The 27711-nt window shown below is 35.6% G+C and overlaps 1 protein-coding gene across 6 annotated transcripts in view; it reads right to left on the reverse strand.

The window, feature by feature from the left end:
* Positions 1-6208: 6208 nt before the first annotated feature.
* The window catches only part of PCNX4 (pecanex 4), a 39942-nt gene continuing 18439 nt past the window's right edge, over positions 6209-27711 (reverse strand). For all 6 annotated transcript variants that reach the window (XM_023231734.3, XM_023231702.3, XM_023231710.3 and 3 more), the window contains 9 exons: positions 25887-26066; positions 25304-25791; positions 24955-25055; positions 24721-24840; positions 22073-22436; positions 19418-19521; positions 15505-16538; positions 14935-15121; positions 6209-7010 (listed from right to left, as the gene is read on the reverse strand). In XM_023231734.3, the coding sequence (XP_023087502.2) occupies positions 6759-7010; positions 14935-15121; positions 15505-16538; positions 19418-19521; positions 22073-22436; positions 24721-24840; positions 24955-25055; positions 25304-25791; positions 25887-26062 (2826 nt within the window). In that variant the 5' untranslated portion in view covers positions 26063-26066 and the 3' untranslated portion in view covers positions 6209-6758. The remainder of the gene's footprint in view (positions 7011-14934; positions 15122-15504; positions 16539-19417; positions 19522-22072; positions 22437-24720; positions 24841-24954; positions 25056-25303; positions 25792-25886; positions 26067-27711) is intronic.

A 27711-nucleotide genomic window follows, 5' to 3' on the forward strand; every position in this document is an offset into this window, starting at 1 on the left:
AAAAGGAGACCCTTTCAGGCAGGGAAAAGGACAGCTGCCTCTTTTGTCTTTATAAGTAGGGAAAATTAATTTTCCCTGTCCCTTGCCTAGGCAGTATTTGGCCACTAACACAGCCAAAATCCCATGAGTTCTTATCAGGTTGCTCTGGGGGATATGGACTAGTGTGAAGGTGGGCAGGTGCACTTATTTACTCTGAGTAATAAGAAATCTATCTCTGACCTAGAACATCTTATGTGCATACTCAGGATAAGAATAATAAAGATGAATATTAAAAAGCAAACTTTTTATGAGTGGATACTGGTTTATCAAATACTTTTTCTGGATCTACTGAAATATTATTTTTCTCCTTTCATTCTGTTAATGTATTGAATTATATTGATTGATTTGCAACCATCACACCAACCTCACTTTTTCAGGAAGAAACCCAACTTGATTGTGATTTATTATTCCGTGTGTGTAGGTGTGTGTGTATGTGTGTAGTTTAGTTTGCTAATATTTTGTTTGGGACTTTTGCATTGATGTTGGGGGGAATGAAATAGGTCCCTTTCTCACGAAGTCTCTGCCAGGTTTTGGTATCTAGGTTTTCTGGCATCATAAAATGAGTTGGGGAGGATTCCTGCATTTCTGCTGCCCTTTGTAAGAATTTAAGATTGTTTTTCCATTGATGAATCAATCCATCTAGGCTTGTTGTTTCACTATGGAAAAGCAAATAAAGTAACTATAGGTTCCATTTCTTTAGCAGATAGGGAACTACTCAAATTTTCTATTTTTTCATTTGTCAATTTTGGCTGTAACATATTTTAAAAAATTTGTTCACTTCATTTAAAATTTCCAATTTATTGTCCTGAAGTCATGCATATATTTTGTCAAATGACCATAGGATTTGTAATATCCTTTCATTCCTGATATTGGTTTCTTCCTTTTTCAGTCTACCAGACACTTATCAATTATCCTTTCAAAGAATCAACTTTTGGTTTAGTCGATCCAACTTTATCTTCATTTTCTACTCTATTAATTATTGTTCTTTATTATTTTATTTCCTTTATTTTCTTCAGGTTTAATTTGCTATTCTTAGAATTTTTTGAGATAACTACTAGGTTCATTTTCAATCTTTTTTTTTTTTTAATGTGTGTTTAAGACTGTAAATTTCCTTCGAAGCATGGCTTTAGGTGTCTATCATAAGTTTTGACATGTAGCACTTTTACTATTCAGTTCAAATATATTCTAATTTTCATTGTAATTTATTGTCTGATCCATGAGTTATTTAGAAATGTATTTCTTAATTTATGAACTTAATAGAATTTTTCTATTTTTGAAATTATTATTGACTTCTAAGTGAATGACACATGGCCAAAGAATATATTCCATCCCTATGATTTAGAATATGGTCAGTTTTGATAAATATTCCACCTGCATTTGAAAATAATGTGTATTTTGCAGTTGTTGGGGGGGTTATTCTGTTTTATATATGCCAAGTAGGTTAAGTTTTAAAATATTATTCCAATCTTTACATATTTATGTATTTTTGCATGGCTGCTGTTCTGTTACTGAGTGTATTAAAATCTGGGAATGCAGATTTGTCTTTTCTCATTTTAGTTCTGTTCATTTATGCTTATATATTTGAGGTTATATTGCTAAATCATTAAAATATTAGACCTGTTGAAACTTTCTGGTGAATCAAATCTTTTATCATTACAAACTGTCTCTCTTTATACTTTTCACCTTAAGGTCAACATTAAATAATGTTGCAATAGCCACCATAGCCTCCTGCCCTATCGTTTTTGTTTTTTGTATTTCATACTGTAACTTTTTCCATTCTTGTTTACTTCCAACCCTTGTACTCCTATACTTAAGGCATCTCTTGCATAAAGGTACTTTGTGGGTTTTCTATTCACTTTGATAATCTTTGCATTTAATTGGTACACTGTCTATTCATGTGAATGTTGTAACTGATATTTAGATTTAAACCTCCTAATTTCTATTTGTCCTATTTGTTCTATATTTTCTCTCCCTTTTTGCCTTATTATTCCACTTTCACCCCGTATTAGCTTTGTAGTTATATGATTTATTTTGCCTTTTGCTGTTTAGTGGTTACCCTATAGATGACACAGCAGTCTAATATTACTTATAATCTTCTTTCTGATAATTGTAAGGACTTTAGAATTCCTGCACCAAATGTATATATTATTATGTTTTAACATTATTTATTTTAACCTTGAAGACTATTTTATACAGTTAATATTCCTTAAACTGTATATTATTTTTTAAAATTACTGTTCATTCCTACCTTTATCCCTAACCCTTTTCTGGGATCATATTCCTTCTGTCTGAAGAATCCCCTTTACTATTACCTTTAATGACAATCTGCTATTAAATTTGTTGTGTTTGAACGTGTCTTTGCCTTCATTCTTCAAGAATTGTTTTTGGGGAAAGGCTGGGTATTGAATTCTAAAATTGCAGATATTTTCTCTCAGTAACTTGAAAATATCATTCCATTGATTTCTGGTTCCCATATTTTCTGTTGAGAAGTTAGCTGTCAGTTTAATAAAATTGTGGCTCCTTTAAAAGTAATGTCTTTTGTCACTGGCTCCTTTAATGATTTTCTTTTTGTGTTTTTTCTTAGGGTGTGCTAAGGTGTAATTTTGTTTTTATTTATCATGCTTTGATCTTGCAGGTCTTCATGTCTTTTAAAAATTTGGAAAATTCTCAGTCATTATCTCCTCATAGGTTGCTTCTGTCATATTCTCTCTTCTCCTTCTGGAAATCCAGTTATGTGTATGTTATATCTCCTCATGTTAACTCCATGTCTCTTATTCTCTCTACTGTATCTTCCATTCTTTTGTATCTTAGTTTTTCACACCCGGTATTTACTTCTGACATAACTTCTAGTTCACGAATTCTTACTTCACTGTATCCAGTTTCTTTCAAATCTATTCACTGAATCCTTTTATTTATTTATTTTGAGTCTTGCTCTGTCACCCAGGCTGGAGTGCAGTGGCATGATCTTGGATCACTGCAACCTCTGCCTCCTGGGTTCAAGTGATTCTCCTGCCTCAGCCTCCTGAGCAGCTGGGACTATAAGCACCCGCCACCACGCTCGGTTTTTTTTTTTTTTTTTTTTTTTTTGTATAGATGGGGTTTCACTGAGTTAGCCAGGATGGTCTTGATCTCCTGACCTTGTGATCCACCCGCCTTGGCCTCCCAAAGTGCTGGGATTACAGGCGTGAGCCACCGCGCCCGGACTATTCACTGAATTCTTAAACTTGATTAAAGTACTTTTAAGTTGGGGACTTGATTGATTCTTCTATAGTTTCTGATTTTCTGCTGAAATTCTCAATCTTGTGTTTTAGATCTTCAAACACACTAAAGATAGTAATTTTAGACCCTGTGTTGTGTAGCTCATTATCTGGGTCCCCTGTAGCTCAGTCCTATCATCCGTTGCTTCTTTCGGATTCTGATCATGTTGCCTTGTTTCCTCAGATACCTCAAATAACTTTCCAACACTGAACGTGAAAAGTTATAAAAATAACTCAAAAGATCAGAGAGGATTTACATTTGCTCTGGGTAGCGGACAAAGGGTCACCTTAATCCAGTTTTGGGAAGTGAGGAGATCCTAACTGCATCTGGTTTTTCTTCACCCTTACGATTTGGAATATGGTCCTTGGGGTCACAACCCAATGTATGGTCAGTTAACTAGGGTTCCTTTCCCCTCCCCTACTTCCTTGGAGAGCCTTGGTCTCCAGTTTTTGTCCCTCTAACTCAGCAGCAAGGCTGTCATAAGTGTTACTTAGCGTCTCAGACTCACAACCACCTTATCCTGAATCGGCATATCTCCTCTAAGAAAAGCAGCCCAAATGCTGGGCTCAGGTCTCTAAGTTTCATTCTGTCTTAGATCTTGGTGATGTTATTCTTCACTGTCTTTTGGTTTTCTAATGCCTTTAAGCAGATTTTAAAATACTATTTTGCTTGGTTTTTCTAGCTCTCTGAAATAGTTGGTATGAATGCACCACTAAAATTTGGAAGTAGAAAAGGTTTTAGGGAAAATTCAGTAAGGTTAGTGTTAGTCCAAACTGCACCATTCTGTAAGCTCCCCCCTATTTTGCAGACCTTAATCAAAGTGAAACATTTCACAGGGGTTCGGGCAGTGAGAAACATCCTGCCTAACTACCTGATCACAAGGTGGGAAAAGGCCCAACCTAAGAAATATCCCTGTATCTTGCTGGGCAAAGTTCCAAGGAATACCACGATGACATCCTGCTAGAACAAGGGCCAGAACCACCTCATCATGGGAGCATCTTATCAATATCCTGCTGGGCAGCAAGTCATACTGCCCAGACCCCTCCCACCCATGCCTATAAGTACGCCCAGCCTGTAAGCAGTGGTAGGCTCTGGCATTAAGCTGGTCCCCCACTTCTGTAGGTTTTATGCTGGACGTAAAGCCTGCATTTGCTGTCAAGCTGTACTCTTTCTGCATGTGTCTTTCTTTAACCCTCACCTTCCCTTCAAAATCTAACAGTCAGTTTTTAATATACTAAGTGAAGGTATCAAATAAGTGATATATACAGGTTCAGTGTAAGAAGAGACGTTGGGTTAGGTACATACATTTGATCATCATCAATTTATTGATGCTATTTCAAGTCTTGAAGTAGATGAGATTATGGTGATCGCAGAAATACAAAGGGGGGCCTAGAACCAATTGGTGAGAAATACTAAAATTTAGAGGTCAGGTAGAAGAGGAAAGGCAGCAAAGATGTCTGACGAGTTGCTAGGAAGATAAGAAGAAAACAAAGATAATGTAGTATCAGGAAAGTCCAAAAGAAAACACAAAAGCTGATTCAAGGAATAGTCAAATGTGTTAATTACTACTAGCTGGTTTGACAATAAAAAGGTCGATAGTGACCTTAATAAAAACTTTTTTTAAAAAAAATTTGGGGGAGTTATGGAGATGGGATCCAGATTGGAATGGTTTGACAAGTAAATGAAAGAGAAAACTTGGCCATGAATGAAATGGAGATATGAGAATAGTTTGAGGAGGATGCAAGGTTAAGGGAAGGCATAGCTTGGTATTATTATTATAGTGAAAATCTCTAAACAACTGAAAATTCACATTATTTGGGGGATAGTAATCTAATAAATAATATCAATGGAATTTTATGCTGTCATTAAAAGTGATAATTAAGGCCAGACACGGTGGCTCACGCCTGTAATCCCAGTACTTTGGGAGGCTGAGGCAGGTGAATAAGGTCAGGAGTTTGAGACCATCCTGGCCAACATGGTGAAACCCCATCTCTACTAAAAATACAAAAATTAGCCAGTGTGGTGGTGCGTGCCTTTAATCCCAGCTACTCAGGAGGCTGAGCCAGCAGAATTGCTTGAACCAGGGAGGCGGAGGTTGCAGTGAGCCGAGATCGTGCCACTGCACTCCAGCTTGGGCAACAGAGTGAGACTATCTCGGAAAAAAAAAAAAAAAAAAAAGCTGATAATTACAAAGTACTTTTAATGACATGAGAAAATATTTCTACATGACAAAGATATAAAGGTGTATAGCTAGTAAATCTCAATCATGTAAATTAAATCATAAATCTGAGATGTGAACTCAAGAGTAATATAAAATCTTATCTTAGTAACTGTACTATATTACCTCCAATAAAAAGATAAACATACAAATCTCTTGAATTCATTAACTGAAAATTGGTCCAAAAAGTTATCCTTTAACATTGTTAGAGTGAACTGATCCACATACTAAATAAATGGAATATTAATAGCAGCTTAACTGGTACATTTCATATAATTTCAATGTTTCTAAAGAGAATACATTATTATAAATCTAGGGGGCTCCTACTGATTTCATTGGAAATTAAGTAAGAAGTAAACTGATCTCTCAACTGATGTGGATTCACTGTTAATTCCCCTTACATGTATCTGTAAAATGTTCCTAAGCAAGAAGAGAATGAAAATAAAATTCAGATCATATAAAAATTTTCTTCCTATCTCCTCTTTAGTTCATATACCTTAAGACATTAGTAACTGGTAGTCCTGTTGGGTAAATCATTTTTCAGAAGCAGTAAATTCAGTTGGAATAAATATATAATGAGTCAGATCTATGCTTTAGTAGTCATATGCAGATTACCCTAACATTGCTCTTTCTGTGAATATTCACATGATGAATGGGATGAACCCTGCTTCTTTCACATATATCAAAAGGATATTTGAAAAGGAAGGAAAATATTTTATTAAAAGTTTTTTAAAGTTTGCGAATTGAAGTCTATGAAAACTATATAAAAACATTCAGATAATATTAGATGTTAAAACAGCACATTTGAAAATACTATAAATCATATTAACCTTCAACAGGATCCATTATCACTACTTAGAACACTGATACGTCTATCTTAAGTATGTAAAAATTACATAGCTGTTAACTTTATATGGCAATTCACCTATTACACATTTAAGAAAGCATTACAAAATTCATTATATAATAATTACACAAATGTTTTCTCATATTTACCAAAGTCTACTAAAGTCCAGAGGGCACCAGTATTGGCCAAATAGTTCTAACTTTTACGTTAAATATGTTTTTGTTGTTTTTTAAAACCATTAAGATGGCTAAGAGAACCAACTTTATGGAGCTTAGCTGTTCTCAGGCATCTGAATGAGGGTGGGGAGAAGTCCTGAAGTTACAAGAATCACAGTTACTTTTTTAAGATGAAAAAATAAAAACATTGCATTTGATGACATTACAGTCAAAATGAGCTCTAATACAAATGTATATGGAGAGGTTTTGAAGAATAAATCGGATATCCCAGGGGAGGATCTGCTGCTTGTACTGTAAGATTTCTTAAAAGTAGTGGATGAGCTTGTATACTATAACGTTCTTCATCATCGTTTGTGGCATAAAGTAATTCCCACGAAAGATTGGCCCACTGACCTCTAACAGCTTCAGCATTCAACTTTCCCACTTGGATCAATAATTCTTGAAGGCTAAGTACTCTTCCAGTGTAAATTCCCTTTATAGTAAAAAGGGTAGGAGGAGAAAAAGAAAAGAGATTACATTTAGGTCTTCATATTTTATTTATAAACTTATAGAAAAATTGCATTCTAATTAGGCAAACTTTTCCCAAGTTCAAAAAACAGAAAGTAGTGTTTTAAAATGTACACAATGAGTTGCTTGTATTCAGAATCAAGAATTACCTCTACTTCCTTTGTTCTTTAAATAAAAGAAAGTTTCCTGGCAGCCATCTCAATCACCATTAGGCAAAATCTTAGTCACTTCTCTTTGTCTTCCTTCTCTGATCTGTTGCCTCAGCGACGCATAGTCATAAATACTATTTGGTGGTGAATGATACAATAGGCTCTTTTTAAAGAAACAGCTTTGTTGAGATATAATTCACATTCCATACAATCTATTTACTTACTGTATGCAATTCAATGGTTTTTATGATAGTCGCAGATACGTGCAACTATCACCACAGTTAAGTTTTAAAACATCACAACCTCAGGAAGTATCCTTGTACTCTTTAGTTATCACCATCCTATCTCCTCATTGACCCTTCCCTAAGTAACCACTAACATATTTTCTATCTTTATAAACTTTTCTGTAAATTTCACTTGTATGTGGTCTTTTGTGACCGATTTCTTTCACTTAGCGTATTTGCAAGGTTCATCTATGTTGTACATGTATCAGTACCTTATTCCTTTTTATGGCAGAATAATATTCCATCATATGGATATACTAAAATTTGTTTTCAGCAATTGATATACAGTTGGTTTGTTTCCACCTTATAGCAATTAAGAATAATGTTGCTATAAACATTCATGTACAAGGTTTCATGTGGATTTATGTTTTTATTTCTCTTAGGTATATATACTTAGGGATAGAACTGCTAGGTCGTATGTTAACTCTATGCTTAACTATTTGAGAAACTGCCAGAATGTTTTCCAAAGTGGCTGTACCATTTTACATTCCCAAGAGCAGAAGAGGGTTCCAATTTCTCCATATCTTGTTAACACTTATTTTCAGACCTTTGATTTTAGCCATCCTGTGTGTGTGAAGTGTTATTTTATTGTAGTTTTGATTTGCACTTCCTTGATGACTAATTATATGGAGCACTTCTCATGAACTTATTGGCAACTTGTACATCCTCTTTAAAGAAATATCTATATAGATCCTTTGTCCACATTAAAATCTATTTATCTTTTTATTATAGAGTTGTAAGAGTTCTTTTATATATTCTAGTTAACAGTCCCTTAACAGATATGTGCAAATATTTTCCCCATTCTGTGAGTTGTCTACTTTTTTGATGGTGTGCTTTGAGGAACAAAAGTTTTTACTTTTGATGAAGTCATATTTACCTATTTTTCTTTTGTTTCTCATGCTTTTGGTGTCATATCTAAGAATCTATTGCCAAGTTTAAGGTCATGAAGATTTACCCTTATGTTTCCTTCTAACATTTTTATGGCTCTTACGTTTAGGTCTTTGATATATTTTTGAGATATTTTAAAAATATGGTATATAAACTAAGGTCTGTAGTGGGTTGAATAGCATCTCTTTGAAGTTACCTGTGAATGTGACCTTATTTGGAATGGGTACTTTGCAGATGTAATTAAAAATTTAGAGATGAGATCATCCTGGATTTAGGTGGGTCTTAAAGCCAGTGACTGACATCCTTACAAAAGAAAGGAGTAGGAGAATTAACACAAGAGTATAGAGAATAAGGCCATGTAAATACGGAGACAGAGACTGGAGTTACTCAGCCATAGCCAAGGAATGTTAAGGGCCACCAGAAGCTGGAAGAGGCCAGGAAAGATTCTTTCCTAGAGCCGTTAGAGGAAGCGTGGCTCTACTGGCACCTTGACTTCAGCCTTCTCACCTTTAAAACTATGATGAGAGAATACATTTCCGTTTTTTAAAAAGTCACCCAGTTTGTGGTAATAATTGCTACAGCAGTCCTGGGAAACTAATACTAGTAATCCAACATTATTCTTTTGAAAGTTGCTACCAAAAGATGATTTCCCCAGTGAATGGTCTTGGCATCCTTGTTGAAAATTAGTTGGCTAAAGACCCATGGATTTATTTCTGGATCCTCAATTCAATTCCACTGATTTATATATCTATCATTATGCCTGTACCACACTATTTTGATTATTGTTTCATGTAAGTTTTGAAACTTGGAAGTATGAGTCGGCCAATTTTCTTTTTCAAGATTGTTCTGGCTATTCAGGGTCTCTTGAAATTCCATATAAATTTTAGAAAATCAGCTTGTTCAATTTCCACGAAGAAGCCAATTGGAATTCTGAAAAGGACTGTGTTGAATCTGTAGATAAATTTGGAGAGTATTGCCATCTTAACAACGTTATCTTGATTTATGAACACTAGATGTTTATTTATTTAGATATTTAACTTCCTCTTTTAACAATGTTTTGTAGTTTTCAGAGTATAAGCTTTGTACTACTACTGTTCCATTTTCCCTAAGTATTTTTTTATTTTTGATGTTATTTTAAGTGGGATTTCCTTAACTTCATTTTTGGTTTGCTCATTGCTAGTGTATAGAAATTCACCAGATGTTTTTTATGTTGATCTTGTATCTTGCAACCATCCTGAATTTGTTAATCAGTTCTAAGCTTTTTAGTTGATTCCTTAGATATTCTATACATCATCAAGATCATGTCATCTGTGAATAGAGATACTTTTACTTCTTCCTAATCTGAATGCCTTTTATTTCTTTTTCTTGCCTAATTACTCTGGTGTCTTAGCTTAGGCTGCTATAACTAAATACCATAGACTAAGTGACTTAAAGAAGAGACATTTATTTCTCATAGTTCTGGAGGCTGGGAAGTCCAACATCTGGGTGGTTTCATGTCTGGGTTCTGATGAGGGCTATCTTCCTGGCTTGTGGATAGCCATCTTCTTATTCTGCTCTACAGCAAAAAGACAGGAAGCTGTGAGTGTCTCTTCCTCTTCCTATAAGGGCACTAATCCCATCACAGGGCTCCATGCTCATGATCTCATATAACCATAATTACCTCCCAAAGGCGCCACCTCCTACTACCATCACATTGGTGGTTAGGCTTCAACATATAAATTTGGGGTGTAAACATTCAGTCCATACCACCTGGCTAGAAGTTCTAGAACAATGGTTAATAAAAGTGGTAAGAGTAGACATTCTTGTCTTCTTGAACTTAGGGGTAAGCATCCAATCTTTCACCAATAATTATGATGTTCACTGTGAGTTTTTCATAGATGTTCAGGTTGAAGAAGTTCCCTTCTTTCCTAGTTTGTTTTTACTATGAAAGGGTGAGGGATTTTGTTAGTTTTTTTATATCTACTGAGATGATCATATGGTTTGTGTCTTTTATTTATATATTTTATATATTACATATTTATATTAATAAAATATCATATAGTTTATATATCATAGCGCTTCCTGTGCTCAAGCAATCTTCCCACCTCAGCCTCCAGAGTAGCTGGGACTACAGGAACACACCACCATGTATGGATAATTTTGTTTATTTTTTTTAGAGACAAGGTCTCACTGCGTTGCCCAAGCTGGTCTTGAACTCCTGGACTTAAGTGATTCACCTGTCTTGGCCTCCCAAAGTGCTGGGATTACAGGATATTCTTAAATCCAGTCTGATAATCTCTGCCTTTCATCTGGATTATTTAATCCATTCCCATTAATTTTATTACTGAAATAGCTGAACTTTGTCTGTCATTTTCCTTTCTGTTTTGTCTCATATCTTTTTCTTTTTTTGAGACAGAGTCTCGCTCTGTTGCCCAGGCTGGAGTGCAGTGGCGCGATCTCGGCTCACTGCAAGCTCCACCTCCTGGGTTCACGCCATTCTGCCTCAGCCTCCCGTCTCATATCTTTTTTATCCCTCTATTCTTTCTTGACTTTCTCTTGTATTAAGTGACTATTTTGTAACATGCCATTTAAATTTCTTTAATGACTGTTTTCACATTTTTCCTCAGTTATTTCCTCGGTGGTTGACTAAAGCTTACAATCTCTGTGTTACAAGAGTCAGTCTCAGATTTATACTAACTGTGGTGAAGCAGAAATATTACTCTTACAAAGTTCCAGTCCCTTTTCTTCCCTTCTGTGGTATTGTTATACATATCACATTACAAACATTACAACTCTAACAGTACATTGTTTTAATTATCACTTTATATAATTTTATGCCTTTAAAAGAAAGAAAGAGAAAAGGGAGCAAGTATGCATTTATTGTTATATTAATTATTTTTATGTTTTTAGAGACAGGGTCTTGCTCCATCATCTAGGATAGAGTGCAGTGGTGCAATCACAGCTCACTATAATCTGAACATCTGGCTCAAGTATTCCTCCCACCTCAGCCTCTCAAGTGGTAGCTACAACTACAAATGCACACCACCATACCTGGCTAATTTTTATTTTTTGTAGAGATAGGATCTTGCTATGTTGGCCAGGCTGGTCTCAAACTCCTGGTCTCAAAGCAATCCTCCGCCCTGGCCTCCCAACTTGCTGGGATTATAGTCCTAAATTACCATGCCCAGCATTGTTATGTTAGCCTTTTTTTTTTTTTTTTTCTTTTTTTGAGATGGAGTCTCACTCTTGTTGCCTAGGCTGGAGTGCAGTGCAGTGGTGCGATCTTGGCTCACTGCAAACTCCGCCTTCTGGGTTCAAGAGATTCTCTTGCTTCAGCCTCCCAAGTAGCTGGGATTACAGGTGCCCGAGTAGCTGGGATTACAGGCACCCATCACCATACCCAGCTAATTTTTTTTGTAGTTTTAGAAGAGAAAGGGTTTCACCATGTTCGCCAGGCTGGTCTCGAACACCTGACCTCAGATGATCCGCCTGCCTTGGCCTCCCAAAGTGCTGGGATTACAGGCGTGAACCACTGCACCCAGCCTTATGTTACCCTTTAAAAAAAATGCTATTTCTCTTTCTTTCTGTAGATTCAAGAATCTAGAAATGAATCATCTGGATTCATTTTCTTTATCTAGTACAGCTTTGCCCCTACTGACTTCCTTTGTGCAATTATTAGCAAATTACATTCCTATATATTATAGGCCCAATAATACGTGAATACATATTATTTTATAGAATTGATTTTCAAATCAGTTAAGAGAAGAAATATGCCTTTTTACTATTTTTTATAATTACACAGTTACTTTTATTGGTGCTCTTTGTTTTTGTGTGTGAATTTGAATTATTGGCTGTGGTCACTTACCTTCCGTCTGAAGAACTCTAGTATTTCTTGTAAGGTGGGTCTGGTAGAAACAAATTCTGTTATTGCTGATCTGGGAATTTCTTTATTTTGCTTTCATTTTTGAAAGATCCCTTTGTTAGATACAGGGTCCTTGGTTAAGCTTTCCGTTTTGGGGTTAAGGGGGCATTGTTTCTAATGGCCTCCATTGTTTCTAATGACAAGTCAGTTGTTAATTTTATATGACTTTCCTTAAAATGCACAAGTAGTTTTTACTTGGTGCTTTCAAGGTTTTCTCCTGGTCTTTGGATTTCCACATTTTTACCATGATATTATCTGCTGGTGGATCTCTTTGCATTTATTCTAAAGTTCACTGAAGTTCCTGCATGTGTAGATTAATGTTTTACAATAAATTTAAGAAGTTTCAGCCATTATTTCACCAAATAATTTTTTTCTCCCTTCTCTCTCCTTCTGGTATTAAGTATATGTTGCAGCAGGTAATGGTGTCCCACATTTCTCTGAAGCTCTCTTCCTTTTCATTCATTCTTTTCTCTTTGGATTGCATAATCTCTATTGATCTAGAATCTTCAAGTTCACTAATTATTTCTTCTGCCAGTTCAAACCTATTGTTGAGCCCCTCTAGTGAATTTTTCATTTGTTTCTTTTTTATAATTTCTATCTCTACATACATTCTCTATTTGATGTGAGATTGTCACCATATTGTCCTTTATATCTTCAACCATGGTTTCCTTTGGTTCTCTGGACATTTTTATAATGACTACTATGAAATCTTTATTAAATCTGACATCTGTTCCCTCTTACAGGCAAGCCCGGTTGTCCACTTTTTCCCCCGGTATACGGGTTAGACTTTCCCATTTCTTTGCATATTTCAACTTTTTGTTGAAAATCAGATATTCCAGGTAACACTGTAGAAATTCTGGGTGCTGGTCCTCTTCATTCCTAACTCCAGGGCTTGTTATTATGATGTACTTGTTTAGTGATTGGCTGGCTTACTGTAGTGAAGTCAATCCCTGTCTGCTCCCTACCATCCCCTGCCCAGTCTGAAGTCTCAGATACGGCCTCTCATAGAGTACAGTCAAACCGAATGCATACAGTTACCTTGGGATGGTTTTGGCAGAGCTATCTTGTCTGTTGAGTGTTCACACCCAGCTATTAAGCTCCACTGATTGCCAGCTGGTTACTCTGTTTTCAACAAAAGACCTGGGGCATACATTGCTCCACAGACTGATCCAATTAAATGTGAACTCCTTGAAAGGAATAGCTTTTCATGTGTTTGATCCCAGGAAGGCTCTTTGCTGTTTCTTCCCCTGAAAAAAATCTAGCCAGTTTACAGTTTAGCTTAATGAACCTACCAGTCTCCTAGAAATTAGTTCTCACCACAACCTCCATCGTTTATGTTGTTTTCTATTTTTGACACTATCATAAAACAGCAAGTCCTCCACTGTTTTTAAGAACATTTTGGGCTTCAATGTGTCTACACTCTGTTGCAGATAAATCAGTTCCTCTGGGAAGAAGAGATTCAGAGCTTTTGTTGTTGTTAATAATAATTTGCTTCTTCCACTGGGCAAAATCTCTGAGCCAGAGTTCTGGGCGATAGCATGCTTCTCTCTTGAGTGATCCTTCTGCTTTAGGAGATAAGCACTTGGTGGAGGGAAGGAGTAGCCTCAGGTCTTTCCAGCTTGCCTCTCCCGGCATAGGACCTCCACATTATGAGTGGGCAAGAGTGATCAAGGCCCCAGTATTTTCTGTGGCACCACACCCAAGATAAAGTCTCCATCCCATAAGTGTAGTGGGCCAGAAGGGAATCTTTACTTGGACTTCACATGCCTGGAATCTAGCCTCAGCAACAGGTAGCTGGGACAGGATTAAAAATGTTGAACTCCTGCCCTTCCTAGGAAAACAGTCCTCCAACTGGGAGTTCACAGAGAAGAGAGCCTATGTTCTGGGTTGTACCAGTCTGAGGGGAGATTCCATCTTGCTGAGGTTCAGGTAGGGTAGGTTTTGGTTCAAATACTGCAGTCTCTTACTATTCTCACTGGGTTTTAGCAGATTTTTTTGAATACATTTGTGTTCATTTGCTGTATGCCCTTAGGAGACTTTCTAAGATTTAAATGGTTATTTTAAAAAAATATAATTTTCATCAGTTTCACTGGGGAGTGCATTTGCAGAGCTCCTCAAACCATAATGCCAGACAGACAAAACCACAATAAGCTCATAACATTGAATCTTTCATATTGTGTAGACTTGATGACATTTTAAATGCGATAAGAACAAGTACTAAATCTTAAAGAGTCATCCCCTATTTTAAGTCTGGATTTTCACAGGTTGTTTGCTTCATTACAGTATAAATGTCAGCAAAATACTTTGCCACTTACAAATAAATGTTTCTAGGAGTCAAATCCAAGTGATAATTCATACATTGAACATAGGAATACAATCCATTTAGTCAAATACATTATGGCATACTACACATACTTGGCTCTCTTATAGGTCAGGTATTGCACTATGGCTACACAACATTTTTAATTGGCTCCTCTTCAGTTGGCAAAAGTAGAGAAATCAGCTAGAGTTCGTCTAGCTTCGCCATAAAGTCATGATTACAAATGCCTTAAAACTATAATATATCACAACTATAACGTTATATATCATTTATCACTTAGTTCAAATACTTTATAATTGACATCCATTCTCTTAGTATATATACGCTTAAAAATTTTTTAACCTTACCATATTAGAATCATACCCCAGAGAAAACAAGTATGGCTTTTCTTGTAAAATTGCTTCCTTCCACTTTTCATCAGATACCAAACCAATGTACCAGTCACATTCATATTCTTCAAGGTATTTAATCAGTTCTCTGAAGTCTTCTATTGGACCTAAACTTGCTTTATCAATCATTAGTTTCAGAGTATACCTAAAAAATGGAGAACCGAAGAATTTTAGAATATTTGTTGTCAACTTTATGGCTCAAATAGATTTTGTTAAATCAATATTTTAAGACATTGAACTGAAATCATATCTATCTCAGATAAAAAGTGGAGGGAGAAATGATGCAGTTAAGGTGAAGATATCAGTAAGCCATTAAAAAAACAGGTTTTCCATATAAACAAAACCAAAGGAAGCACAAATTAAAGCGTACTCTTGATATAATCACACTACACATGAAACATTTTTCTCATTTTGAAGAAAGTAGATTTTTAAAAACTAGAAACGAAGAAATGTCTTCTTGTATGTGATTTAGAAAAATCAATATTTTTCCACCAATGTTATATCTTACATATGATCTAAATGAGTTACCTGAATGCTTTCAGTGCTAGTTGAAACAGCTCTGGCTTTTCTGTGAGCCAGTCCAAAGCAACAGACCAAGGCAAAACACCACTGTAAACTCTCAATATATGACCAGGACTAGGAGCCATATTGTCTATTCCAAAAAAACTAAAATAACAAGTCATTACTGTATGAACATAAAAGTCTTTTAAAACTTTGTCGTTGGCAATTTCTTCCAATACATTTGAGGCCTTTTCTTCTGAATGAAAACATTCCAATTGCCTTAAAACAAATTGGTACCAGTCTTCTGGAAATAACGAGCTCATCTCCTTCATTTTGGAATTGGGCATACAGCTAGTCCTCCACTCTGCAGGTAAGCATACTAAGTGAGAATGTGAACAACTGAATTCCATGAGAGGAATATATGGCATGTCCTCTTGTTTTCCTTTGTCAACAGCAGGGTATCCTAATAGAACTGCTTTGTAAAGATCATTTTCAGGAACAGTGCCTGTAGAATGATCACCAACCCTCTGTGATTCTACTGATCCTGGAATAAACAAATTTGTACCTGGCAAATCTTTCAACTGATGTTTTTCTTCTATTACTTTTTTGATAGTTGGCTCATCATCAAAAATACTGTCATCAGACCAGTCATCAAAAGTTTCTGAATTTAAACTATCTATGTCTTCTGGGGATTTGGGAGGTGGCGAAGTGTTCAAAGCAGGCAAGATTAGAGGTGCTTTCCCTTTATTTTCAGTGTTGTGAACATTCTCTTTCATGCCAGGCCTTTTGGAGCAGTATTGAACAAGTATCCACACGAGTACTTTAACGAGGTCACCTTTAAATTCTTTTAAGTTTTCATGAGAATCAATTATGCCTGATAGAACATTCCTGGCATCAGAATATAATTTCACAGGCAAAACAGTACAGGGTGTCAAGACATTTCCAAAGTGTTCATTAAGGGAACATACTCCTGTGTATTCTTGCTCAAAAGCATCTTCAAAAACTTCATCAACTCTGCGAGCTTCTGCAGTATGACAGGATGTTTCCTGCAATTCTAACCCCTAAAGAAGAAATAAAAAGTACTTGAGTTTATAATCATTTATTACATAGAATACAGCAACTAGTCTTGTAAATGCCCATAGATTCTCATCACAAAAATATGGAAAATGACAAAAACAATTTCTTTAACTCAAGAGCAACATCCTGACTTAAAAGTTAACGGCACTTAACATATTTGATTCTGGATAGGATTAAAAATAATGCTACTATTTTTTTGAAAATATTATGGAAATTCTACTAGAAATTGGGCAAATTTATTAGGTATGAATATAATTTTAAAAGACTGTATCCATAGTTAAGAGTAAGCCACACAGTAAAAATTTTTAAATTATAATCCTGGAGGAGAAAAAAGCAAAATTAGAATTATACAGTATATACAGTAGTATACCCTTTCCATCCCACTTTATGAGACTAACAGCATTATTCAATGCACGGATGTGCCAGAATTTATCATTCTCCTGTTACAGATTTCTAACATCACAATGCAGATTTACTTCTTTGATTACTTTGGTTACTGCTATGTCAGTAGTGCCTAAACCAGTATCTGGTACACAGTGGGTATGCAACAAATATATGCTGAGTGAATGAATATTATCAATATATTCTTACATAAATTTTAAACACATTTTGATTACCTCCTTAGAAGGAATCACTTGAAAAGGATGTATCAGGTCACTATTTACTATTATAATTGCTATTGCTAATTTATATATTTTTACAAAGCTGTCAGTGCCTTCAGAACTTGTTAAGTCACAGCTCTACCAGGTGGCTGGCACACAACTTGAGCAGGTCACCTACCCTCTCTGAGATTCCTTTTTCCTCTGTTTCAAAGGAAAATAATCCTAGTGCATATGGTTGTGACAGCTGCATGCTTTGTAAATTTTAAAGTATTAATTGTTAATAGATGGCATGGCCTAACCCAGCTTGCGTCAAGAAAGGACAGAAAAAAAGAGTACCAAGAAAAAGTATATTTTTAAACCACACTTGTCACAGAGCACAAAGGATCGATGAACATTATTACGTATTATTAAACCATATCATTTTTAAATAGAATAAAAATAAGTAATCAAAATGTCCTCAGTATTTTTTGTCTTCTCGTATGGGTTAGACTAGAACAGAGGTTCTCAATCTGTAGGTGAGTCAGCATCACTTGAGAGTGCTCTTTGAAATACAGATTGCTGAGCCCACCCCCAGAGTTTCTAACTTAGCAGGTTCAGGGTAGGGCTCAAGAATTTCCACTTCTAACAAGTTCTCAGGAAGTATTACTAATACTAGTCTGGGCACTGCATTTTGAGAACCACTGGAATAAAGAGACAGCTTTTTAGTCACTAGCGATTTTATCCAATCTGTGCTAGTACAAAATATTAACTTAACTATTCATTAAAAATTTTTTTTTTTTTTGTTAAAGGCCTATTCTGTGCCAGGCACTGTTTTGGGGGCTTAGGATGTATTCCTGAATAAAAACAAGAGATCCCTGTGCTTGTGATACTTATAAAGTGAGGGACATGGGTAATCAACAGTAAAACTAATAAGTAAATTATATAGTTTATGAGAAGGTATAAGTACTATAAAAATAAGGAAAAAGTAAAGCAAGGCAAGGGGGATTGGGAGTGCTGGGATAAGAGTGGGAGTGTAATTTTAAATATGATGGCCATAGGAGATCTCACTGAGGAGGTGACATTTGAGCAAAGACCTGAAAGTGGTGAGGGAGGGAGTTAGATGATTATCTGAAAGCAGAGTGTTTCAGGCAGAGGGAATAGCCAGTAGGCTGGAATAGAGTGAGAGGGTTAAAGTAATAGAGAAGGCCAAAGAGGGAATAGGAAGCCTGGCCATTTAGAGCCTGGCTTTTACTCTGAATGAAAGAAGAGATCCACTGCAAGGTTTTGAGTACAGAAGTGACATGGTTTGACTTAGATTTTAAAGATCATTCTGGTTGACAGGATACTGTAGGGGCACATAGGTGGAAGCAGGACAACCAATTAGGAGGTTATTTCAATTATTCAGGTAAGGGATCAAGGTAGCTGGGACCAAGGTGGTAAAAAGAGATGGGATACAGCATATGGTTTAAAGGTGGAGCCCACAGGATTTCTTGTTGGACTGGGTGTGGGAGTATACAAGTGAAAAAGGAGTCAAACATGACTCTAGTATTTCTGGCCTGAACAACCAGAAGGACAGAGTTGTCATCAAGGACTGCTGGGCTCTGGGACACTCTGGTGTTAAAAGGTCAAAGAAAAGAGAAGGAACCACAAAGTAGAGAAGGAACCCATGAAACAAGTGAAGAGAAGAGAACAGCTGTGTAAAATGCTGCTGATGGTTCAAATAAGACTCGTTCTGAGAGTTGATCACTGGAGTTAGCAATGTGCCAGGCACTGGCGACCTTGACAACAGCAGGTCGGGTGGAGTAGCAGGGTCAAAAACCTAGAGTAAGTTGAAGATAGAATGGAAGAAATTAAATTGGAGATACAACTATAAACAGCTCTGATAAGGCCATTTGCTCTTCAAGGAAGGAGAGAAATCGAGTATAGCAGGTAGGGGCAGTAGGATTAGAATACAGTTTTTATTGAGAATACTTAAATGATATAGGAGTTAAAAAACGTTACTGATTCACACTTTTGAGATGCTCAGCTAGACAGAGGTAACAAGAATAGGACCGGAAGGAATGGAAGCAGGTATATTTTGTTACCATGCTCTATTATACAATTAACATTAGTCCACCTATCAACGTGTGCTCATCGAAATATACTTTAAAAATCCCTAGGTGTTTTCACAGGTAATTGAAAAGATATTCTTCTTTGAAACTGAGTGTTTGATGTGAACATAACAAGTAAAATTTTACACATGAACTATAAAAATACTAGCGATGTTTTAAATGCACACTGACCTTAATGTTAATATAGCAGTAAGTATAGCCACATTCCAGAATCATTATCCATATTAAACGATCCTGAAAACGGCCCAAGTAATGAGATCCAGGTAGGAGGAGACCTACAACAAATTAGAAAAAAAAAAAAGAAAATCATTTTTCAAGCTTCTTTTATTTTGCCATGTGAATCTTCAAAACTGAAAAGACATCTAGAACTGATTCACGACTCCTACCCTCTCATTAGGTCATGAACAGAAATAACTACTCACTGCATTTCAAGAGGCATTAAATTAACTCTTTACAAGAGCAGCTGGAACAGACAATCTGCAGGTGATAATACATAAAAATTCAAGGATTTTCCAGAAAAACAAATTAGAACTTGTTGTATAAAATCTTAAATACATGTCAATTATATTAGGAAAAGTATTGAGTCTATAAAAGTCAGCTTGACAGTCATGACTTAAAATATCTTTGACATTTTTATATACATGCATATGAACATATAAAAGTGTTTTATGGTTTAAAAAATGTACATAAAATGCTACCACACTGTACAAATACTTTTTAAATTTAGTTTTTCTCTTTTATTGATGAAATTTGCCTACATCTATGGCAAACAGCTAAAATTTATTATAACTGCTGTCGAAAATACACTGCATCAATTTAATTGAATTTGAGTATTCATTTCCTCATTGATAAACTTTTCAGATGTTTCCAACTTTTCACTATTATAAGTAATGTTGCAGAAATTACCTTTGTGCAAGTCTGCTTGTACAACATGTGGTTCAGAACAGTGTTAACATACCAGAACCGACTACTATTCTTCAAAAGGTCTGCTTATATGGTTGGTCCTTGCCTGGCATCTGGGAACCCGCTACCTGGTAAGAGTCTCCCATTGTGTCTAACTGTGCAAACAATACAGTATACAACGAACACCTGCTCTCCTTTTGGGATTCTGGAGTATTGGTATGTGCTAGGCAGACAGTGCCTGCATGACCAGCCTGCAATAAAAGCCCTGGGCATTGAGTCTCAAATGAGCTTCTCTGGAAGTCAACACATCACAACTTGTTGCCAGGGAATTAAGCACATTCTGTGTGACTCTGTGCAACTCCTGGAGACTTGCACCTGGTCTCTTTTACTCCTTGTGATTTTCCCCTTTGCTGATTTTGCTCTGCATCCTTTTGCTATAATAAATCTTAGCCGTGAGTTCTCCTAGTGGACCATCAAACCTGGGGTAGTCTTGAGGACCCCCAAAACACATGTACTAGAATTTCCCTAGAATTGGAATCACTAAATCATGGAATCAGAAATTGGAATCCCTCAGCCATGGGATATGTACATCTTTATTACAGACTACCATTTAACTCTTCAAAGTGGTTGTAGAAATTTACATTTCCTTCCAGAAAGGTCTGAAAGTTCTTATTCCCCATGCCCTAGCCAATACTTGGTAGTGTCAAATTGTTTACATTTTTGCCACTCTGATGTATATGAAATATTATCTCATTCCTTTTTTCCCCACCAGAAAATACTTTATAATACACTTCTTGGTTGAATATAATTGGTTTGATAATAAAGTATAATTTTTATCTAATTACTATTGCTGATGGGAGTTTTACCCCACAGGTGTTTTAAAAAGTAGAATAGCATTACATAATGAAAATTAATTAGCACTGGATAAAAGTATTGTAAGTATAGACTATTTTCTATAAGAAAAATGATTATTCATAGAACATTTGTACTACAAAGATAAAATATTTTTCTTCGCATAAATCATCTCACATAATAATTAGAAAAGTTCAACCCCAAGTAAGCATTTTATTAAAACTCTAATCTTAAATTGCTACTCTGCCTAGAATGAGTTTGTCAGAAAGTTATCTGTCATTTTAAAAGCAAGTTTCAGGGGTTAAAGCACATGGTAGGAGATGATACACTAGTGTCATCAATTTTATACCTTATCTAAAACCAACCTTGAGAAGTACAATACAGTTAAAATTTACAGTTAGTGTTTGACAAAAGCATTAGAACTCATAAAATTAGTTTACTGTCATCAAAAACCTATTTTCTTGCTAATAACTGCATAGCATTTCATTTTGGGAGGCTACCTTACCTGCTGATCACTGACCAAAGTTCTTGTTATCCTGTCCAGTTATCTTGTCAGACTGCTTAAGTCTCTATAACTTGTAAAGTATGAACAAAATTCCCACTGCTCTCAAGCGCATATTATGTAAAGCTAGTTTTCACTAAACTTTATGAACGTATGCTGTTGCATCTACTTGACATGAACTCATTATAAATTCAGGGAAATCCTGGGGGAAAGGTGTTTCCATGTTTCAATGATGCAATCGTAATCTGAATTTATTCAAGAAAATGTATTTTAAAAATTATCAAATCACCTTAATAAAAATTTCCCCGAGTATTTTTATTTTGTAACTTAATTTAGATGAAAACAAGGAGCAGGAGATAAAACTTCTAATTTCATATTTAGTCCTTCTGCCTACACATCAAATTGTTATGGTTGCTATGCTATCTTACAGTTGGATAAAACTACACATCAAATTGTTATGGTTGCTATGCTATCTTATGGTTGGATAAAAAGATTGCTTTCCTATTTGTTATTTTTTTGTACTTTAAATACATTAGTGAGAAATTCTTGAGCACAACCCATTTACTTACCTAAACTTCCAGCTGCCATTGCAGTCTGCAGCACAGCAGTCAACCTGGGCACCATTTGGTAGTAGTATACTGTATCTGTACACACACAGGCTGTGGTGCCCGCTGCTCCTGGCCAACTCTGAATAGGTCGGGGAAACCCCACCAAGAACACAGGAAGGGTGAAAAGGGGGAGTAAGGGAGAAGACAGTAGTGTAGAAAAAATTATGATGACCAACACGAATGGAGAAAAGACAATGTTGAGTATACATAAAGTGGCAGTTGTTTTTCGACGTTGTTTTTTCTCTGTCCATGATGTCAAAAGTACAGTCATGGCAAACTGCAATTTAGAGATGAACCGGATCAAACGATCACGTATGATACCAACCTGTAGAAATGTAAAAATCATTTTTATCTATCCTTAAAGATTTTTCATGAAATTTCAAGATCACATAAGAAAGACTATACAGTAATTTTATTATTGCCCCAATATTTTTGAAGAAATAGATCTTATTCTTTGATTCTTTGTTAACTTTCTCCAAACTCACAATTAATAAACAAGACTACATTTTAAAGTTTGGACTTTCTTAAAAAAAAAAAAAAAAAACAGTAACAGCCAGTGTACTAACTATGTTTTAAGGTTGAACCACTGTGGGCCGCATAGTACATAATGCAGAAATGGACAAATTCCTAGAAAGACACAAATTACTAAAACTGGCTCAAGAAGAAATAAAAAATCTGAATAACCTACAAAAAGTAAAGATATTGAATAATTTAAAAACTACCCACAGAGAGAAGCTGAGGCTCAGATGGCTTCAATACAAAATATTACATACCACAAAACATTTCAGATACATATTGAATACTACAGAACACTTAAGAATAATCAATACCTATCCTTCACCAACTTCTACCAGAAAATAGAAGAGTATGGAACATTTCCTAACTCATTTCAGGGGATCGGTACTACCCTGATACATGAACCAGGCAATGATATCACAAGGAAAGAAATCTAGATAAACACACCCCTCCTCCCTCCTCAGCCTCCCAAAGTGCTGGGATTAAAGGCGTGATCCACCACATCCAGCCAGACAAGGATATGTTCTAAGAAATGTGTTTTGCAGTATCTTGAAGTATTAAACATGGAGTTCTTATATGACCAGAAATTCCAATCCTAGGTACATATACCTAAGATAAATGAAAACATATGCTCACAAATAATGAGATTCATCATTGAGTGAATATTATACAGTGTACACACACAAACCTAGGTGATATAGCCTACTATATACATAGGCTATATGGTATAACCTATTGCTCATAGGCTACAAACCTGTACTAAATGTTACAGTACTGAATACCGTAGGCAACTGTGACACAATGGTAAGTATTTTTGTATCTAAACATTGAAATTGTACAGTAAAAATACATTATAAAAGATAAAAAATGGTACACTGGAATAGGGCACTTACTATGAATGGGGCTTGCAGCACTAGAAGTTGCTCTAAGTTAGTGAGTGAGTGGTGAATGAATGTGAAGTCCTAGGTCATTACCATACACTACTATAGATTTTAAAAACACTGTACTCTTAGGTTACTCTAAATTTATTTTTAAAATATTTTTCATTCTTCAATAATAAATTAACCTCAGCTTACTATAACGTTTTTATTTTATAAACTTCTTTACTTTTTGACTCTTTTGTAATGACACTTAGCTTAAAACACGTTGTACAGCTGCTCAACATTTTTTCTTTATATCCCTATTCTGTAAGCTTTTTTCTATTTAAAAATTTTTAACTTTTAAAACTTTTTTGTCAAAAATGAAGATACAAAAACACATATCAGTCTAGGCCTACAGAGGGTCAGATCATTAATATCACTGTCTTCCACCTCCACATCTTGTTCCACTGTAAAGTCTTCAGGGGCAATAACATACATAGAGCTGTCATCTCCTGCGATAACAATGAATTCTTCTGGAATACCTCCTGAAGGACCTGTCTGAGGCTGTTTCACAGTCAACTTTTTTTTTTTTAAACATAGGAATATACTCTAAAATAATGATAAAAAGTACACTAAATATATAAACTGTAGTTGCTTATTGTCAAGTATTACATGCTGTACACAACTGTATATGCTATACTTTTATATGGCGGGCAGCCTAGTAGGTTTGTTTACACCAGCATCACCACAAACATGTGAGTAATGAGCTACCCTACAAGGGCTATGCCACTAGGTGATAGGAATTTTTCATCTCCATTATAATCTTATCAAACCACCGTTGTATATGTGGTCTGTCATTGACCAAAACGTCCTTATACAGTGTATGACTGCACTGATACACGCTATAACATGAATGAACCTTGAAAACATAAAAGTGAAAGAAGCCAGATGCAAAAGATCACATGCTGCAGAATTCCATTCATGGGAAATATCTAAAATATGCAAACCCATAAAGACAGAAAGTAGATTAGTGGCTTCTGGGACTACAGTGGGTAGTAGGTGAGATGGAGAGGGGGAATGGGAAATAACAGTTGAGGTTTCTTTTTGGGATGGTGAAAATGTTCTAAAATTAGACTGCAGCGATGACTACAAAACTGAATATACACCACTAAATGGATAAATATTACACTATGTAAAAGATACTTCAGTAAAGCTGTTAAAAGACACATTTACCAGTAAGAGTCTGATTCCTGTATCCAGGTTTCTGTTCCACCATATGTCTGTACTGGAGATCAAATGTACTGTTGACACAATGACTGTCTCCAATAAAGCATTTTCTGTATTCTGCCATACCTGCAGTATACAAATTATTCATTAATTAGATTAGATAATCTAAGTAAACTATTAAACAAAATTACCATAAAACTTAGCAATAGGAAAATACTATTAAACACATATTAGGATTACCATTCTAAAGGCTCTTGTGAATCCAATAGAGACAGACACTGAGTGGAGCCCTTGTAAGGAACTGTCCAATGAGAGAAATGCTATCATGGCAAAAGGTGATACTAAAAGAAAACAAAGAGAAATTTAATTAAGGCAAAACAGCTCCTTCTACCATATCTTATTTTGGCAAATATATTTTTTCTGAGCACATTTAAGCAATGAACTAAAAAAGCTAATAAACAAAAAACCAAAACATAAAAGAACACTTGTATGTGGTATAATACCACACAAATATGGGAATTCAGTAATATTTTTGAATGTTTCCAGGATATGATTTGTAACACAAGGTTAATAGACTATATCTTCCTACCTAAAGTTAGCAAAATCCGTCTGACAATACCAATCTTCAAGAGCCTAGTTTGCTTCTCAAAGAATACAGTCACAGTTTGCGCATCCTTCGGATAAAAAGGATTTCGGAAAATTCCAATGATATACACGCTTTGAATTTCTCTAAGTATCCACAGTATTGTAAGTAATATCATCAAACCATAGCCCACAATAGCCTGGGAACTGCCCTTAGAAATCTGTGAGAAGCCAGCAAAGTGATGAAGCAAACCAGTTTCTAAAAGAGCGAAGACTAATATAATGATGTAGAAAAGGCATTCCTTCCATGAAAAATGTTTTTCTGGACCACTGGGTAAATTCTTAGATTTGGTTCCAATTTTGTGACCCACATCACTTAAGTTCAGACTCAGCAAGAAACCAAGTCCAGTCATGAAAAGAACCACACCGACAGTGCTTGGAATGAAATATGATGTTATAGCTGTTCCAGCAGACATGATGAACATTACTAATAACCTGTAGAGAAAAAAAAAGAAAAAAAGATTTACTTGAAAAGAAAAATGTTCTTTAAGAATAAGTTACATATAACATCAATATTTAAAAATAAATACCGTAGGTGGGTTGACATAGATGAGCCTCCAAGGCCGAACTCTAAAATCTGCTCCATTGCCCATAAGAAAAGTGCATCGGGTGGGGGCAGAGTCCCAAGTGCCCACAGAAAGGGTAAGAATACAAACAAGATGTGTAAAATCTGATTCATTTGTTCTAGAGCTGGCATATTTACCATAAACCTATAAAAAAAAGAACATTTAAATCACACAAAATATATAGAAGAGGATCTTTTAAGGAAAAGCAAAGCAACACAGAATAACAACACACTCCTTTCCAAAAAAAAAAATAAAACCACACACACACACCACACACAAAGTCTTAGTCCCAACTTTTAAATGATCAATACATACAAATTATGACAAGTGTCCTTCTACATCAGCAACTACCCCTACACAATTGTGTACAAGCTTAGCATTTAGAGAATATGTGAACTCAAATGTGCAAAGGAGGAGGAAGTAATTAAAAGCCATCATTGAGTAGTAAGAATATTGAATACAGGAATTTGTAAAACTGAACAACTGAGGCCAGAGCATAAACATTTCTCCCCTAAATGTCTAAACTACTACATTTGCTGAAATTCTACCAATGATTCTTCAGAGTTTTAAAATTTTATAATTTAAAATTTCAAGTAACTTTGGAAAGTCAAAGCCTTACTCACATTCATACATTAGCAGCTAAAAAAAAAAGAGAAAGCTCCTCTCTTCCCCTGCCTTGTACTGTCCCGCTCCCAGGACCCAGAAGTTAACATTAGAATGGTTAATATCAGAAATGAGTAACTCGGGTTATGATTGTATCTCTGCAGGTTAATCTAACAACTTAACTAGCATTTACAGCACTGTTCCATTTTGCATAAGCAGTGGTATGAATTTGAGAACACAAACTTGCACATTACAATCTCCTCATGAAGTAGCGACTACCTCTACCTTAAGTGGAAAAACTCAAACTTGGCACAGCACTTAACAGTTAAAAGTACCATCATCAAACTGCTTCAAATAATTTAATTTTAAAGCACAGGACTATACATATTATCAATATATCATGTTGATATATCATTCATAATATCAATATATTATGAATTAAAAAAAAAATAACGCTAATCAAACACGGTGTCCAGAGACCAATAAGGTCAGAGTAATTCTGGGGTTCCAAAGATAACTTTCAAAAGACAACAAAATCTCAAAACTTATAGCATAATTGTACTTGAATACCCGAACTACTGGGAATCCAAGTTGAGGAGAAAGACAATTTCTGGGGCCAGGCGCAGTGGCTCACACTTGTAATCCCAGCACTTTGGGAGGCCAAGGTGGGTGGATCACCTGAGGTCAGGAGTTCGAGACCAGCCTGGCCAACATGGAGAAACCCCATCTCTACTAAAAATACAAAAATTAGCTGGGTGTGGTGGTGGGTGCCTGTAATCCCAGATACTTGGGAGGCTGAGGCAGGAGAATTGCTTGAACCCAGGTGGCGGAGGTTCTAGTCAACCAAGATCGCACAATTGCACTTCAGCCTGGGCAACAAGAGCAAGACTCTGTCTCAAAAAAAAAAAAAATAAATAAATAAATAAATAACAACAATAAAGAAAGACAATTTCTGAAATAATTATCCACTTAAGCATATGCTGACAGTCCCAAAGCAAATGTATAGCAACTATGGATATAATATAGTAATGGCATTGTATGTTTGCTCACATAGATGTCAGGACTATGCCAACTAATGTGCTCTGCCTCATAATGTATGCCCTTCAAGTTTTTATAAGCAGAGAATTAATGAACACAAGATTAACAATGTGATACTAAATTAGAGGACAATACTTTTTTATAAAAT

This window comes from Piliocolobus tephrosceles, chromosome 6 (genome assembly GCF_002776525.5).
Source record: "Piliocolobus tephrosceles isolate RC106 chromosome 6, ASM277652v3, whole genome shotgun sequence".
NCBI lineage: Eukaryota > Metazoa > Chordata > Mammalia > Primates > Cercopithecidae > Piliocolobus > Piliocolobus tephrosceles.